The sequence below is a fragment of the Pan troglodytes genome, chromosome 2 (genome assembly GCF_028858775.2).
Source record: "Pan troglodytes isolate AG18354 chromosome 2, NHGRI_mPanTro3-v2.0_pri, whole genome shotgun sequence".
Classification (NCBI taxonomy): Eukaryota; Metazoa; Chordata; class Mammalia; order Primates; family Hominidae; genus Pan; species Pan troglodytes.
Window position 1 is genome coordinate 144,975,342 of NC_086015.1, and position 18,318 is coordinate 144,993,659.

The following is an 18,318-nucleotide window of genomic DNA, read 5'->3' on the forward strand; positions in this document are numbered from 1 at the left end:
CAATTATCACCTACTCCCCTATGGCTCCCAAACATGCCTTTCCCTCCAGACCTCTCCTCTGAACTCCAGACCCTTCTATCCCACTGCCCACCTAACATCACCACTGGGACATCTCCCAGGCACCCCAAATTCTGCATGTTCCAAACTGAACACCTTCTTCCAGGTTTTCCCTGTCTTGGTGAATGACATAACCATCCTCCAGCTCTCCTAAGCCTGGATTCACCCCTTCATCTCCTTCTACCTCACCCTCCATAATCATCAACTCCTGACCATTTTGCCTTCTGAATAGCTTAAGATTCCTTCTGCTTTGTTCCATCTTGACAGCCAGCATCATGACTCACCAGGCTGCTGCAGTAACCTCTCATCTGGGCTTCCTGCACCCACTCTATTCATAAAGCAGCAGCCAGCGGTGTCTTTGAAACACAAATATATCCACATCATATGGCTAAACACTCTAGTGGTCTCCCATTGTTCCTAAGAGAGAGGTCAAATCCTTAAAAGGATGGCTTAACTGATAATGGTACAGGAGTTGGTCATCATCCTGTTTGTTCTCAGACACTTTCTCTGACTTTGGCCTTCTCTGATCTGTATCTCCAGGGACTCACCCCATGCAAGCTCTGCAAGTGACATTTCCCAGCCTCCCTTGCCCTCTGGCTTCTGGCCAGGCTCTGCTAATGAGGAAAGACACCAGGGCATCTCTCCCCATCTCACTCGGCCTCGTGTGTGACCTCTGGGAGTGGCTGCATCTCCGATCTTTCAGCTCCCACGTGACAGCCTCTCCTGCAGTCCCAGCTCCTACCACACAGGCCCTGTATTACTCTCCTGTGGCTGCCATAATGAATTATCACAAAGTATTTTTGAAAAACCAACAAGGTTTTGTTTGTTTGTTTGTTTTGAGACAGAGCCTTGCCCTGTCGCCCAGGCTGGAGTGCAGTGGCGCAATCTCGGCCCACTGCAACCTCTGCCTCCTGGGTTCAAGCCATTCTCCTGCCTCAGCCTCCCAAGTAGCTGGGATTACAACCGCCCGCTACCATGCCCAGCTAATTTTTGTATTTTTAGTAAAGACGGGGTTTCACCACGTTGGCCAGGCTGATCTCAAGTGATCTGCCTGCCTTGGCCTCCCAAAGTGCTGGAATTACAGCATGGTTAAAGGCTGTTCTTGAGGTAGGTATCAAATCCAAGGGGCACATAGAGGAGGGAACAATTCATTTTCCAGCTCTCAGGAAATATCAGTTGAAAACCACTCACTTTCCTATTAACTCCAATTATCCAATAATCACAGAGTTTATAAAATGTGTGTTACCTTAGTGTTTACCTAATCTAAACTATGACTGTACATGAAGGAAACAGACCAGAAAAAAGTAAGTGCTAGATTTCAACTAGGAGCCACCTAGTGAGCCACCACACCTGGTCAACAAGGTATTTTTGATTACTTCAAATTATTAAAAGTGGGGCCAGCTGTTGCTGGGAGGGTAAAGACCCTTTTGCTATACTTCCCAGTAGAGGGCTTTTACTGAAAGAAAAAAGAAAAAAAAAGGACACCTTTGCTGTGGAAGGATTCAAATCAGACGTTGCCACAAGAAGACATATAAATGGCCAACAAGCATATAAAAAATACTCATCACCACTAATGATCAGAGAAATGCAGATTACAGAATGAGATACCACCTCACACCAGTCAGAACAGCTACTGTTAAAAAGTCAAAAACCAACAAACGTTGGTGAGGATGTTGAGAAAGGGAATGCTTATACACTTTTGAGGAGAATGTAAATTAGTACAAACTATATGGAAAACAGTATGGAGACCAGGCATGGTGCTCACACCTGTAATCTCAGCACTTTGGGAGGCTGAGGTGGGAGGATCACTTGAAACCAAAGGGGTCAAGGCTGGCTGCACTAAGCCGTGATCACACCACTGCACTCCAGCCTGGGTGACTGAGTGAGACCCAGTCTCAAAAAAAAAAAAAAAAAAAAAGTCAAAACCAGTATGGAGAACTGCCATTTGGTCCAGCAATCCCACTATTGGGTATCTCCTCAAAGGAAAAGAAATCATTATATTAAAAAGATAACTGCACACATATGTTTATCACAGCACTATTCACAATAGCAAAGATATGGAATCAACCTAAGTATTCACAAATGGGTGACTGGGTAAAGAAAATGTATGTGTGTGTGCACATATCCATACATGGAATACTACTCAGCCATAAAAAAGAATGGAATCATGTCTTTTTCATCAATGTGGATGGAACTGGAGGCCATTATTATCTAAGTGAAACATCTCAGAAAGAGAAAGTCAAATACAGCATGTACTCTCTCAATAATCAGTAACTAAATAATGTGTACATATGTACTTAGAGAGTAGAATAATAAACACTAAAGTCTAGGAAGGATGGGAGGGTAGGAAGGTGGGAGCAGGGGTAAGGGATGAGAAATTACTTAGAGAGTAGAATAATAAACACTAAAGTCTGGGAAGGATGGGAGGGTAAGAAGGTGGGAGCAGGGGTAAGGGATAACCAATTACTTAATGTGTACAATGTACATTATTCAAGTGATGGCTATACTAAACGCCTAGACTTCATCATTATGTAATATAGCCATATAACAAAACTGTGCTTGTACCCCCCAAATCTTTTTTTTTTTTTTTTTGAGACTGAGTGTTGCTTTGTCACCCAGGCTGGAGAGCAGTGGCGCAATCTAGGCTCACTGTAACCTCTGCCTCCTGGGTTCAAGCAATTCTTCTGTCTCAGCCTCCCAAGTAGCTGGGATTACAGGCACCCACCACCATGCCCGGCTAATTTTTGTATTTTTAGTAGACACAGGGTTTCACCATATTGGTCAGGCTGGTCTCAAACTCCTGACCTCAGGTGATCCACCCGTCTCAGCCTCCCAAAAGTGCTGGGATTACAGGTGTGAGCCACTGCACCCAACCCGTAAATCTATTTTTAAACAACAACAAAAGTTGTTGAACAATCAACAACTTGAAGCTAAAGAACAACCTGGGTTCTTTGGGTATTTTGTTTTATTTTATTTAATTAATTTATTTATTTTTCCTGAGACAGAATCTTGCTGTCACCCAGGGTAGAGTGCAGTGGGACTATCTCAGCTCACTGCAACCTCCACCTCCCAGGTTCAAGCAATTCTCCTGCCTCAGCCTCCCAAGTATCTGGGATTACAGACATGCGCCACCATGCGCAGCTAATTTTTGTATTTTTAGTAGAGATGAGGTTTCACCATATTGGCCAGGCTGGTCTCAAACTCCTGACCTCATGATCCGCCCACCTTAGCCTCCCAAAGTGCTGGGATTACAGGCGTGAGCCACTGTGTCTGGCCTCTTTGGGTATTTTAATGCTAATGTATTAGTCTGCTTCAGAACTTACACTGCTCAAAATAGCTTCTCTGTGTTTCTAAGACCATATAGCACTGCACTATATTACTTCCTAATTCTTGATCTTCAAATAGATATGCTATTGGACCATGCAGAGAATTGGGCATTTTAAAGGATGGTGAGTTTCTTACTAGAAACTTAGCTTTACTATTTTCCTTAAACAATTAATCTTAGGATGTATTTTCAGAGAGAAAACTTTAAAATTGAGAACATGTACACCATTAATAATGCTTTAAATGATGCAAAGGGTAATGAAAGACCTGGGCAAGAGCATTTTTTTCTTTTCTCTAGGTTACAAAATGGGTCCTAAAAATACTAAAATATTTAAATTGCTTTCTACTATCATAAAAGTTATGATTTTTCATTCAAAATGAAACATCCCTTAATCTAAAATAAAAGTTGAGGCTGGGCGCAGTGGCTCATGCCTGTAATCCCAGCACTTTGGGAGGCTGAGGCGGGCAGATCACTTGAGGTTAGGAGGAGTTCAAGACCAGCCTAGCCAAAAAGGTGAGACCCCATCTCTACTAAAAATACAAAAATTAGCTGGGTGCATTGGCATATGCCTGTAATCCCAGCTACTTGGGAGGCTGATGTACGAGAATTGCTTGAACCTGGGAGGCGAAGGTTGCAGTGAACTGAGATCATGCCACTGCACTCCAGCCTGGCCAACAGAGCGAGACTTTGTCTCAAAAAAAAAAAAAAAAAGTTGAAAAAATAAAATAAAAATAAAGAAATATATCCTCTTTTCACATGACAGAGGTTAGTCTTCTTTTTGTGGTGGAATATAGTAAATTGTTGAGTTACAATACTGTGTTAGAAATCTTGCATGATATTTAATAAATCTGACCTCCCTGTCTTCTAGCTGCATGGGGCATCACAGCTTTCCGAGGTCATGTGCAAATGCTGAATTGGCTGCTCTATACTAGGTGTGCATGGGACACAGGAACCCATCTTCTTCTACATCGCTTAGGCCTTTCTCCCCTCGAATCTGCATATTAGAAAAGCAGAATTTTGGACTAAATTTTGATGATTGATGGTCATGATTTATTATGATTATTATTATTTATTGTTATTATTTTTTTGAGACGGAGTCTTGCTCTGTCGCCCAGGCTGGAGTGCAGTGGCACTATCTCGGCTCACTGCAAGCTCCACCTCCCGGGGTTTCACCATGTTAGCCAGGATGGTCTCGATCTCCTGACCTCGTGATCTGCCCACCTTGGCCTCCCAAAGTGCTGGGATTACAGGGGCATGAGCCACCGCGCCCGGCCTGATGGTCGTGATGTAAAAGCTAATACTTTTTGATCACTTCTTTGTGCCAGGCATTTGGCATTTAATTCTCTCAAAGCTTACCCAAGAATCAACATTTATTACCTGTTTTATAAATGATGAAACTAAGGCTCAGAGAAGTTAAGTAACTTGCTGAAAGTCACACAGCTAGGACTTGCTAAAGCCAGGATTCAGATTTCCCAAGCAGTGCTGGACTTAGTGCTCGTAACTGTTGGGGCACATCTCCAACCCCAGGTTTCTGGTACGTTTCCCCACTTGGTGCAAGGGATGCTGACTGTGCCCAGCACTTTTGGCAAAGTGTGTGCTCTGCTTCTAATATAAGAATTCAATGCTGCTGTTTAATTGAACCTATAATTACTGTTTCATTAAGTTGGGAAAATCTCTGGATCCTATTGTTAGCAATCACAGAAAGTGTTCCAGCTGGGCGTGGTAGCTCATACCTGTAATCTCAGCACTTTCAGAAGCCGAAGCAGATGGATTACATGAGGTCAGGAGTTTGAGACCAGCCTGGGCAACATGTCTCCACTTGAAATACAAAAATTAGACAGGTGTGGTGGTGCACACCTGTAGTCCCAGCAAATCGGGAGGCTGAGGTAGGAGGATCCCTTGAGCCCAGGAGGTCGAGGCTGCAGTGAGCTGAGATTGAGCCACTGCACACTAGCTTAGGCAACAGAGTGAGACCCTGTCTCAAAAAAGAAAAAAGAAAGAAAAAGAAAATGTTTCATTTTAAATAGACCTTCAAGAAGTTCATAGCATACATGTTCACCAGTGAAAGCATGTTTTTCCCCAGTGATAAGCTTAAATATCTCTGTGATATCAATGCTACCATTTTCTCAAGGTTCTACCCTGCTAGGCTGCCACCACATTCCTAAGAACCACGGGAAAAGGCATTTGCTCCTCCAAAGAAATTCTCAGACTGATTTTTCACTGTATTGTCAGGTGAGCAAAACTTTAAAAATAATGGTAGGTACCATATTATCATTTTATAACTTCTATATTTTGTGTCAAATATTATTTAAACTTGTTGTCACCAGTCAGATGATTATTATTATTATTATTATATGTTTTGAGACAGAGTCTCACTCTGTCGATCTCGGTTCACTGCAGCTTCCGCCTCCTGGGTTCAGGCGATTCTCCTGCCTCAGCCTCTCAAGTAGCTGGGGCTACAGGAGTCCGCCACCATGCCCAGCTTATTTTTGTGTTTTTAGCAGAGACGGGGTTTCGCCATGTTGCCAGGCTGATCTCAAACTCCTGGCTTCCAGTGATCCACCCGCCTCAGCCTCCCACAGTGCTGGGATTACGGGCAGGAGCCACTGCACCCAGCCAGATTATTTTTAATTAATAAGAAAGTGAACCAGGCACAGTGGCTCACGCCTGTAATTTAGCACTTTGGGAGGCCAAGGAGGGCGGATCACTTGAGGTCAGGAGTTCAGAACCAGCCTGGGCAACATGGTGAAACCCCATGTCTACTAAAAATATGAAGATTAGCCGGGCCTGGTGGCAGGTGCCTGTAGTCTCAGCTACTTGGGAGACTCGCTTGAGCCCAGGAGGCAGAGGTTGCAGTGAGCTAAGATCACGCCACCACACCCTAGCCTGGGCGACGACAGAGTGACAGAGTGAGACCCTGTCTAAAAAAAAAAAAAGAAAAGAAAGTGAGTTATTTATTCAGATCTATTTTTATTGATTAGAAAACAGATGATAAGAAAAACTCCCTCTTTTTAAGAATGACAAAGTTACATAAATAAAGGTAAGTCTGTGCTCTCCAATAAGTAGCCACATGTGGCTACTTATTTCAAATACTAAGTAGAACATGTGGCTACTTAGCATTTGAAATTTGCCTGGTTTGAATTGAAATGTGTTGTAAGTGTAATGTACAAACCAGATTCTGCGAACTCAGGACACATACACAAAAAAGAATGTAAAATATCCCATTGGCAACTTTTACATCAATTACATGTTGAAATGATAATATTTTGGATATACTGAGCTAACTAAAATATAACTATTAAAGTTAATTTCGCCTGTTTTTTTTTATCATATTAATGTAGTTGCTAGAAAATTTTTAATTACATATGTGGCTTCATATTTTCTACTGGGCAGTATTGGGTTAAGTGATTACTTAGGGATAAAAGAAAGTATTAGCATGAGTGGAATCAAGCAGTTCATAGCATACATGTTTACCAGTGAAAGCATTTTTTTTCCCCAGTGATAAGCTTAAATATCTCTGTGATATCAGCCGGGCATGGTGGCTCACACCTGTAATCCCAGCACTTTGGGAGGCTGAGACGGGCGGATCATGAGGTCAGGAGATCGAGACCATCCTGGCTATCACAGTGAAACTCCATCTCTACTAAACAAAATACAAAAAATTAGCCGGGCATGGTGGCAGGCACCTGTAGTCCCAGCTACTCGGGAGGCTGAGGCAGGAGAATGGCGTGAACCCAGGAGGCGGAGTTTGCAGTGAGCCGAGATCACGCCACTGCACTCCAGCCTGGGTGATAGAGCGAGACTCCGTCTCAAAAAATAAAAATAAAAATAAATAAAAAAATAAAAATTAAAAAAAATTTAAAAAAATTAAAATATATATATATATATATCTGTGATATCAATGCTACCGTTTTCTCAAGGTTCTACCTTGCTAGGCTGCCACTACATTCCTAAGAACCACGGGAAAAGGCATTTGCTCCTCCGAAGAAATTCTCAGACCAATTTCTCACTACTGAACAATGTGGACCGGGGTAACATATAAAGAACAGAAAAGTATCCAACATTTCCCATGTTGGTTTCAAAGCAGACAGCATGGTTCAGAGCAGCGGGCACCGGTGCAGATCGCCCATCTCCACGGCAGAGGTGATCGTTTCCAGCGCAGCGGTGCAAAGCCAAAGGGCACCCACGAGTTCATTACATAATTCCTGGTAGCATGAGGCCAAGTGTGTATCTGCTCTAGGGGAACAGTCGGAGGCTCTGACAGGCAGAGCAAGGCGATCATGACTATGTTTTCACAAAGTGTATGCTAGCAGTTGTTTGTTTGGAAAAAGACTGACCAGCTTTTTTTCCCCTCCTTCTCCCTCTCTCTTTTTTTTGCTTGTAAACACTTTGGCATAATACTGAATGACTTTGTTTTTAAGCTGCCTTAGCTTTGCTTTGTGAAGAAAAAGCCTGAGTATCCTTTCCCTGTGGGACACAGGTTGTTATTTTTGGAGCAGAAGTTCTTAGCCTGATCTCTGTCTAGATCAATTTCTGTCTTGATGAGGCCGAGGTCTGTGACAGCTCCGAGCGTCCTCCGCGGAAGGAAGCTTCCTCGCTTGGTGGGGCGCATGGGCAAAGATGTTGAGGGGCCGCGTCTGAAACTTCACTGCTCTTGGCTCCACGCGAAGGCTCCTTGGCATTCAGAGTCTGCTCGTTAGATTGTGCCCTTGGAACAGCCGCGACCGCATGCCGTGAGTGGCGTGCTTTCTGTCTTTGGGATCATGGAAAATTCTTGTCTCATTCAGAGCCCAGACACTCCAGGCCAAGTCCCTTCATTTCAGGAATATGGCTTTTTCTGCTTATACTGCTTCATGGTATGTTTTGGGTGGAGATGGCCCCTCTTTTAACCCAAGGTATTCCAGGTCACAGACTCCTCAGAGCTAAGACAGCTGCAGGATTTCTGCAAGCTATTCAGGGTGCATCTGCCCTGGCCAACACTGGAGTCCTTAGGGCCTCTGGGAACACATCTCGGGACTCAAAGCTCACAACATCCCCTCTGTAACCTGCTCTTCGTGTCAGGCTGCTAGAACCTGGGAGGAAACTGTTCTGACTTCTCACAGTTCCTCTGCCTGACCTGCTATTCCTAGGAGTTTACATAGCTTGAGCCTGGTAGGAAACAAGTAAAATTAGAAACAGATTAAACTACTGCATCAGCAACAAATTAGATGACAACGGTATGATCACTTCCTGGGAACACAGTTCTAGCTAGATATTCAGGGTACAGGGCTATGTGGAGAAAGACCCTAAGATGAAGGGACCAGTGGGGGAGGTGGCCCCGGCAGGTGTCCCAGCAGCTTTTGCCTTGGCAGGTGGGAGCATGACCTGTCGTGTGCAGTTCCTGGCGGGCTATACATAGCCAGTCAAAGCTTCTTACAAGAGAAACCTCTTTCACACCCTCCACGGGTCCCACCCACAGGCCACAGGACTCACTGTAAATCCCCTGGACGTTGTCTCACTCGGGAAGGGAAAGCAGCCAGCAGCCCTCCAGCCCTCTTGTGCTTTCCCTGGGAGTGCGCCCCGTGCTCAGCCATGGTGGACATGGGGGCCCTGGACAACCTGATCGCCAACACCGCCTACCTGCAGGCCCGGAAGCCCTCGGACTGCGACAGCAAAGAGCTGCAGCGGCGGCGGCGTAGCCTGGCCCTGCCCGGGCTGCAGGGCTGCGCGGAGCTCCGCCAGAAGCTGTCCCTGAACTTCCACAGCCTGTGTGAGCAGCAGCCCATCGGTCACCGCCTCTTCCGTGACTTCCTAGCCACAGTGCCCACGTTCCGCAAGGCGGCAACCTTCCTAGAGGACGTGCAGAACTGGGAGCTGGCCGAGGAGGGACCCACCAAAGACAGCGCGCTGCAGGGGCTGGTGGCCACTTGTGCGAGTGCCCCTGCCCCGGGGAACCCGCAACCCTTCCTCAGACAGGCCGTGGCCACCAAGTGTCAAGCAGCCACCACTGAGGAAGAGCGAGTGGCCGCAGTGACGCTGGCCAAGGCTGAGGCCATGGCTTTCTTGCAAGAGCAGCCCTTTAAGGATTTCGTGACCAGCGCCTTCTACGACAAGTTTCTGCAGTGGAAACTCTTTGAGATGCAACCAGTGTCAGACAAGTACTTCACTGAGTTCAGAGTGCTGGGGAAAGGTGGTTTTGGGGAGGTAAGTGTCTCCCAGTAGCCAGGCTAGAAGGTGAAGCATAGAGCATGAAAGGGGGTAATGTTGCCTTTCTTTTTTTAAATCTCAGTTACTTAGAACTAATTTCAGCACCATATGTGGAGGATTTCTAGCCCCGTCTCCCCAGCCCCCTTCTTTGTGTGTGCCATGGTGTGAAATAAAACACAAATGGCATGAGAGAGACAAGCAAAATTTATACTTGGCCAAGACTCTGTCGTGGGTCTCCATTAGGAACGTGCTGAGATGCCCGGACACTTCAGAGAATGACAGCAATGTGTGACAGAAGATCTCCGTTTCCCCTAAATTGTGATAATGAAGGCACTTCAAGAAAAATGGATATTTAAGAAAATACTCTAACTAGCTGGGTGTGGTGACATGCCTGTAATCCCAGCTACTCGGGAGGCTGAAGCAGGAGAATCACTTGAGCCCGGGAGGTGGAGGTTGCAGTGAGCCAAGATCATGCCACTGCACTCCAGCCTGGGTGACAGAGCGAGACTCAAAAAAAAAAAAAAAAAAAAAAAAAAAAAAGAAAGAAAGAAAACACTTATCTTGAAGTAAGGTTGAGAACCTGTTTTCTACCACTGTTATGCCCAGCTTTCTGTTTTTAAGTAATAAAAAATATTTCAGGTAAAATTTGCTTGATATAAAACTAACCATTAACCGTTTTAAAATGTACAATGCAGTGGCACTTTGCACAAATGCAATGTTGGGTAAGCAACACCTCAATCTGGATCCAAGACACTCTCATCACCCCTGTGCCCATTAATAGTGCCTCCCCATCCCTCTCCTCCTCCAGCCCTGACAACCACTAGTCCACTTTCTGTCTCTAGGGATTTGCCTATTCTGGATGTTTCACACAATATGTGACCTTTTGTGTCTGGCTTCTTTCACTCATTAGAATGTTTTTGGGGTTCATTCACACTGTAGCATGTGTCAATACTCCATTCCTTTTTATGGCTGTATAATATTCCATTGTATGGATATACTACATTTCATGTAGCCATTCATCTGTTGATGGACACTTGGGTTGTTTTCACCTTTTGGCTATTGTGTCTGGTGCTGCTATTCATGCACAAGTATTTGTTTGAATACTTGTTTTCATTTCTCTTGGATTTATGCCCAGGAGTGGAATTGCTAGGTCATATGGTGATACTATGTTTAACTTTTTAAGGAGCCACCAAACTTTCCACATTTTTTATTCCCACCAGCAATGCTTAAAGGTTTCGATTTCTCCACATCCTTGCCAACACTTGATATTTTCCTGTATTTTTTTATGAAGGCCTGCCTAGTGAGGTGAAGGAGTATCTCACTGTAGTCCCCACTTTTTCTTGAGAACACGTCTTATTTACAGCTTCTCCTTTCTCCAATGCCTAACATCTTTCCACCCACCTCCTCCTTTATCATCTCCACTTCTCTGCAGTACCATCTACTTCTACCTCTTTCTCTTCTTTTCTTTCTCCTTTAAGGTATGTGCCGTCCAGGTGAAAAACACTGGGAAGATGTATGCCTGTAAGAAACTGGACAAGAAGCGGCTGAAGAAGAAAGGTGGCGAGAAGATGGCTCTCTTGGAAAAGGAAATCTTGGAGAAGGTCAGCAGCCCTTTCATTGTCTCTCTGGCCTATGCCTTTGAGAGCAAGACCCATCTCTGCCTTGTCATGAGCCTGATGAATGGGGGAGACCTCAAGTTCCACATCTACAACGTGGGCACGCGTGGCCTGGACATGAGCCGGGTGATCTTTTACTCGGCCCAGATAGCCTGTGGGATGCTGCACCTCCATGAACTCGGCATCGTCTACCGGGACATGAAGCCTGAGAATGTGCTTCTGGATGACCTCGGCAACTGCAGGTTATCTGACCTGGGGCTGGCCGTGGAGATGAAGGGTGGCAAGCCCATCACCCAGAGGGTGAGTGACTCTCCACCTGCCCCAAGTGCGGGGCACAGAGTTGGAAAGGAGGGGAGAGGGCTTTTCTATTCCCAGGGCAAATAGAGCCTTGGACTTAATTCTTTTGGGTTTTTTTCCTAAAGCGCTTACGTTGTCATCTTGCCTTAAGATGAGTGGTGTAAGAGGATTAGCTTCATTGGCTATTTGAGGGCTACTTTGCTCTCCTCTCACAGGGGATGGGGGAGCCTCCTTTGTGAGTTGGGGATGGCCTGTGCTTTCATGATGAGATGGAAAAAGCTGAATCCATAGTCATGGTCTGGGTGTGTCAATAACCACCTCTATGGTGCTGTGTTCCTGAGCCAATAGAGCCTTGGGTTCCTTTTCTGGAAAATGAAGGGGCTGGACCCTAAAATTCCATGATCCTAGGAGGTAAACTTTAATCAGATAAGAAAAAGAATGATCCGGCTGGGTGTGATGGCTCATGCCTGTAATCCCAGCACTTTGGGGAGGCCGAGGCGGGTGGATCTGCTGAGGTCAGGAGTTTGAGACCAGCCTGGCCAATATGGTGAAACCCCATCTCTAGTAAAAATACAAAAATTAGCCAGGCATGGTGACAGGCGCCTGTAATCCCAGCTACTCGGGAGGTTGAGGCAGGAGAATCGCTTGAACCCGGGAGGTGGAAGTTGCAGTGAGCCGAGATCATGCCACTGCACTCCAGCCTTCTCGACAGAGCGAGACTCTGTCTCAAAAAAAAAAAAAAAAAAAAAAAAAAGAAGGAAAAAGAATGATCCTCTCACACCTAGAACATTAAAAGTAAAATATCTCCTTTCCTGTTTAGTGTGGAATGGGCGAATGTTTTGCATTGGATGAAGATGATATTTTAAATGAAAATATATAGAAGAAAACAAAGGCAACTGATGTTTATTTTAATCAGTTTGGTTCAAAGTGACTTGCTTAAAATTCTTTGGTTAAAAAGAGAATTATAATTAAGCGATTATGTTAGGTGAACAATGGAAAATCTCTGGAATTCTAACATCTTTACCTCTGAGTCTCTGTGCATAAAGGTGGGAGATTCCACAGCAAGACAAGGGCTCAAACCTGGCTCTTAAATGGTTACTTAAAACCTCATTTTTGTACAGTTTTCAGCCTACAGGGCCCAAAGGAAATGAGAAAAATCATGGCAAGTTTGGGAAACTGCTGTGGTGATTTTATGTGGCTGTAATGGAAGGGATGTTGACAAGACTGAAGGGCTGGGCTTTCACAGGTGCTGGAATGCCTTCTTGTAGGGGAAGAGGGGCTCTTGAAGGGTTTTAAGAAGGGAAATGACATGATTAGATTTCTGTCTTAAAAAGACCAATGCAGCAACAATTTGGAAGTTAGATGGTAGGTGGGGACATCAGTTAGGAGGCTAAGGTAGTGAGTGGCCCAGGCAAGAGATAATGGGGGTCTGTACAGGACAGTGGGATTGAAGAAGTGGGAGCAAATTGGAGCTTTTGGAAAGAGATCTGATGGGACTTCAGGACCAGCTGGGTATGGGGGTGAGGGGAAAGTGAGGGTCTCTAGCTCCAGTGGCCAGAAGGAAGAGCAGATTTGTAGGCAAGCTGGCAAGTTTAATTGTGATTATGCTGTCTATGAGGTTCCTGTAGAAGGGACAGGCAGAGATGTTCACTAAGCATTTAGATCTATAGGCCTAGTGCTGTGGAGGAAGACCTGGGATAGACGTGGGGATTTGAAGTCATCATGGTTTGGGAAGCAGAGGGCACTGCTGAGTCACTGGGAAAGAGTAGGGGAAGAAGACCAGGAACAGAAGCTGAAAAACACCAACATGTAGGAGGTATAGAAGAAAAGGAGCCCTGAAGAGGTTTAAGAAGTAGGAGGCTACTTGGGAGGCTGAGGCAGGAGAATGACGTCAACCCAGGAGGCGGAGCTTGCAGTGAGCTGAGATCACACCACAGCACTCTAGCCTGGGCTACAAAGCAAGACTCCATCTCAAAAAAAAAAAAAAAAAAAAAAAAAGAAGTAGGAGGAAAGGCAAGAGTGATATAGTCATAGGAGCTGTATCAGTTAGAGATGGGTTTCAGGGGCATATCCTAGAAAACCCAAATAACAATAGATTAAACAAGACAGAGGTTTATTTTTCTTATGTAACAGGGTGTGGAAATAAGCACCTGCCAGCATTAGTTCAGCAGCTGCAGAATAACGGGATCTGCATCTTTATAATTCTAGCCTTTTCCATGTGCTGCAAGATGGCTGCTGTAGCCCCAGCCATCAGGGCCATGTTCCAGGTAGGAGAAAGGAGGAAGGGTCAGGAGTAAATAGGCATGCATGCAGCAGTTGAGTGTGGCCCCCTTTAGGAGCTTTCCCTGAAGCTCCATCCAACAGCTTTCACTTAGATGTCACTGGCTAAGACTGTGATCTGGCCACCCCCTAGCTGCAGAGGAAGCTGACAAATGACATTCTTGAAAATTCTTTGGTTAAAAAGGGAATTATAATTAAGCGATTATAATTACTGAATTATATCTGGGCTGAGGAGAAGATCACCCGGCTCATGTCCAGGCCGTGTGTGCCCACGTTGTAGATGTGAAACTTGAGGCAGGGGTGAAGGAGGGGGTTCTAGTTAGTAAGGATGAAGAACAGCTGGATATTGAGCAGGTAACTAGCAGCCTCTGCCACAGGAGCCAAAGAAGAGGATTTCAGGGAGGAAAGTGTGGTCAAAGTGTCAAGTGCTGCAAAGAGGTAACGTCGCCTGTGGGATTTGGCAATTAGGAAATCAGTGTAAGGGAATGGTGAGGTCTCAATTCAGACTCTGGAGGTTGGATTGATCTAGAAGTAGGGAATGAGACTCTGGAAGGGGGAGACTGGGCCCTAGAAGGGGATACAGTGGGGAAATGGAGTTTTGAGATGGGGAGGGCAGAGCGGGTTTAGATGCTGAGGCAAAAGCCAGCAGAGTAGGTGTTGATCCTGTGGGAAGGAAAGACAGTAGATGATGGCAGAGAATGTGGGGAGGAGCTGAAGTAACACCGTCTCCTCTGTGGGTGGGAAGGAGGAGCAGGCCAGGGAGGTGACAGAGTGTTTGCCTCCTTGGGACATTCCTATGAACACAGGAACGCTGTGAATCGTGGATCCATGTCCGCCTAGGCTGGAGAAAACTGAAGTGCAGCACTTCACAGTTTGGTATTTGTATTGTCCATTGTGCTGAGCAGGAGCGTTCCTTCTGAGTCGCCCATGGACATGTATCACACTAATTGTTGCTATATCTCGACCTTGCTGGAGGCTTAGGGGACACATAGAGCTTTGGCTCACTCCAGTCTCCCTTCTCAGTCTCCTCAGGCTCTGTTCATGAGCCATGGCCATTTGGAAGGACAGCTCCTTCCTTGGCTCCCGGGTGCAGCTCTCTGGCTCATCTGGAACGTGCAGGAAGGTTTCTGTTCCTCCCCAGTGCTGTCCGCTACCAGGAACGTACTTAGTAGAGAGGCTCACTGCCTACAGACCTTTGGCCCTTTTACCTCTGCGTCCGTCTCCGTCCCGTGAGACCACACTTCAGGGTTTAGGCCACTTGCCTCATCCAAGAAGTTTTATGCCCCAGTTTCCGGGCCTGCCACGGAAGTCCAGGGGACCATCAGGAAGGGTGAGGGGAGAGAGATGGAGAGCAAGATTGAAAGCCATAAAAAACAAAGAGAAGAGAAAGGAAGGCCTCCTTTCTTCACTGTTTACCCTTCTACACAGCTAAGTAAACCCCCTTAGTTTCCTATTCATTGCAGCTCCCACACATATAATTGGGCTCACAAGTAGATTATAAGGTCATTATATTCACAACATTTCACAGAAAAAAAAGACAGATCATAGTTACAGGGCTTCTGTAACCACTAACGTTCAGTTGTGATGTCAAGATACTGTGTTAGAGAATTACTGTGAACATTAATTCTGTGGTTTGAATGAGTCCTCAAAATTTGATGTGTTGGAAACTTAATCTCCAATGTGGCAGTGTTGGAGAGGTGGGGCCTTTAAGAGGTGAGTGGACCATGAGGGCTCTGCCGCTGTGAATAGATGAATGGATTAATGGGTTATCACAGGAGTGGAAATGGTAGCTTTATAAGAAGAGAAAGAAAGACCTGAGCTAGCATGTCAGCACACTCAGTCCCACGTGATGCCCTGAGCCATCTCAGTACTCCTCAGAGAGTTCCCACCAGCAATAAGGCTCTCATCCTCTCACCAGACATTTCCCTCAACCTTCCTTTCCTTATAAAATACTTTCCTTATAAAATACTCAGTCTTAGATGCTCTGTCATAAGCAACAGAAAACAAGTTAAGACAGAAGAGATAACAAGGAAAAATCACCCTGATGATGGAGGTTGAACTCTGCATTGAGTCTGAGCAGTTCTTCCAGAAAAGTTAAGGCATCATGGCTTTGGAAATTTGGCTAGCTTTTTCTCATTCAGAGAGTTATTTAGTCTTGTATAAGTTGGGATTTCTTTCTGCTAAATATAACAGAATACCAGATTTTGGTATAGATTTGGCTATTCAGCAATTTCACGGACAAGACCTCTGTTAAAAATCTCCTGGCTTGAGCTGGGTGTGGTGGCTCAGGCCTGTAATCCCAGCACTTTGGGCCCAGGAGGACAAGACCAGTCAATAGTGAGAACCCCATCTCTTAAAAAAATTTTTTTTGTTTTGTTTTAGGCTGGCCGTGGTGGCTTACGCCTGTAATCCCACACTTTGGGAGGCCAAGGCAGGTGGATCCCCTGAGGTCAGGAGTTCGAGACCAGCCTGGCCAACATGTTGAAACCCTGTCTCTACTAAAAATACAAAAATTACCCAGGCATGGTGGTGGGTGCCTGTAATCCCAGCTACTTGGGAGGCTGATGTGGGAGAATCATTTGAACCCGGGAGGTGGAGGTTGCAGTGAGCCAAGATCATACCACTGCACTCCAGCCTGGATGAAAGAGAAAGAGTCTGTCTCAAAAAAAAAAAAAAAAATTGTTTTAAACTTAGCCAGGTGTGGTGATGCATGGCTGTGGTCCCAGCTACTTGGGAGGCTGAGGTGGGAGGATTGCATGAGCTCAGGAGTTCAAGGCTTCAGTGAGCTATGATCATGCCACTGCACTCCAGCCTGGGTGACAGAACAATACCCTGTCTCAAAAAAAAAAAAAAAAATCTCTTGGCCTTTTCCTCCTTGTCACAAGTGGCTGTTGCAACTCCAAATATTGAGTCTGCATTCCAGGAGAAGAAAAAAGAGGAGAAAAGAACAACATCCACAGATACCTGCTTATAGCCCATTAGCCAGGACCATGTCATATGTTCACTTCTAGCAGCAAAGGAGGCTGAAAAATAGAGTATTTCATTTTCCAGCCTCTGTTTTGGGGGATGTTAAAGGAGAGGAGGAATGAGATTAGGTGTTGGGTGAGCTGACAGCATCTGCCACACCAGGCCCCAGGAAAAAAATATTGATGAGGATTAGGAAATCAAATTCAGATTCATTACTTTTACAGACATTGGAACTAAAGAATGATTGTGACAATGGTATGGTAGACAAAATTCTAAGATGGCCCCCCATCAATGACCCTTGCTTGCCCTTGTATAATCCCCTCCCCTTGAGTGTAGACAAGACCCGTCAGTGTGATGAGATATCACTGCCATGGTTGTGTTATGTTACAGGGCAAAAGGGACTTCAGAGTTTTAATTACAGTTACTAGTGGCAGGGCGCTGTGGCTCACGCCTGTAATCCCAGCACTTTGGGAGGCTGAGGCAGGCAGATCATGATGTCAGGAGATCAAGACCATGCTGGCTAACACAGTGAAACCTGGTCTCTACTAAAAATGCAAAAAAATTAGCTGGGCGTGGTGGCACGTGCCTGTAGTCCCAGCTACTTGAGAGGCTGAGGCAGGAGAATCGCTTGAACCCAGGAGGCAGAGGTTGCAGTGAGCCAAGATCACGCCACTGCACTCCAGCCAGGGCGACAGAGTAAGACTCTCAGAAAAAAAAAAAAAAGTTACTAGTTAGTTGACTTTGAATTCATCAAAAGAGAAATTATCCAGGTGGGCCTGACCTCATCACACGTATCCTTTCAATATGGGTATAGAGGCTAGAGACAGCAGAAGTCAGAAATGTAAAGCACAGAGGGCCTCTGTGCACCCTGCTGGCTTTGAAGATGGAGGAGCAAGGTGTGTAGGTGGACTCCAGGCACTCAGAGCTGCCTCTCCCTGACAGCCAGCAAGGAAACAGGGGCCTCCTTTCTACAGCCAGAGTGAACTGAATTCTGCCATCACCACATACACTTGGAAGAGGACCTTGGGCTCCAGATCAGAATGTAGCCTGACCAACATCTCCATTTGATTAGCCTTGTGAGTCCCTGACCAAAGAGCCCTGTCATGCTGTGCCAGAACTTCTGACCTACGGAACTGCAAGCTAATAAATGAACTGTTTTAAGTTACTAAATTTGTGGTAATTTGTTACACATCAGTAGAAAACTCATACAAATAGTTAATAAAGGAAGGTAGCCAGAGAAATATTGTAGGGTAGCATCAAAATTAGTGGAGAAGGGCTGGGTGCTATGGCTGATGCCTATAATCCCAGCAGTTTGGGAGGCTGAGGTGGGTGGATCACCTGAGGTCAGGAGCTTGAGACCAGCCTGGCCAACATGGTGAAACCTCATCTCTACTAAAAATACAAAAATTAGCCAGATATGATGGCAGGCACCTGTAATCCCAGCTACTCAAGTGGCTGAGGCAGGAGAATTGCTTGAACCTGGGAGGCAGAAGGTTGCAGTGAGCCAAGATTGCGCCACTGCACTCCAGCCTGGGCAACAAAGTGAGACTCTGCCTCAAAAAAAAAAGAAAATTAATAGAGAAGATATCA

At 45.5% G+C, this 18,318-nt stretch overlaps 1 protein-coding gene across 1 annotated transcript in view; it reads left to right on the forward strand.

Moving 5' to 3' along the window:
• The first annotated feature begins 7,250 nt into the window (after positions 1–7,250).
• Positions 7,251–18,318, forward strand: part of GRK7 (G protein-coupled receptor kinase 7) — a 42,758-nt gene continuing 31,690 nt past the window's right edge. Inside the window, exons 1-3 of the mRNA XM_054682312.1 lie at positions 7,251–8,238; positions 8,841–9,565; positions 11,047–11,484. Of these exons, the coding sequence (XP_054538287.1) occupies positions 8,954–9,565; positions 11,047–11,484 (1,050 nt within the window). The 5' untranslated portion in view covers positions 7,251–8,238; positions 8,841–8,953. The remainder of the gene's footprint in view (positions 8,239–8,840; positions 9,566–11,046; positions 11,485–18,318) is intronic.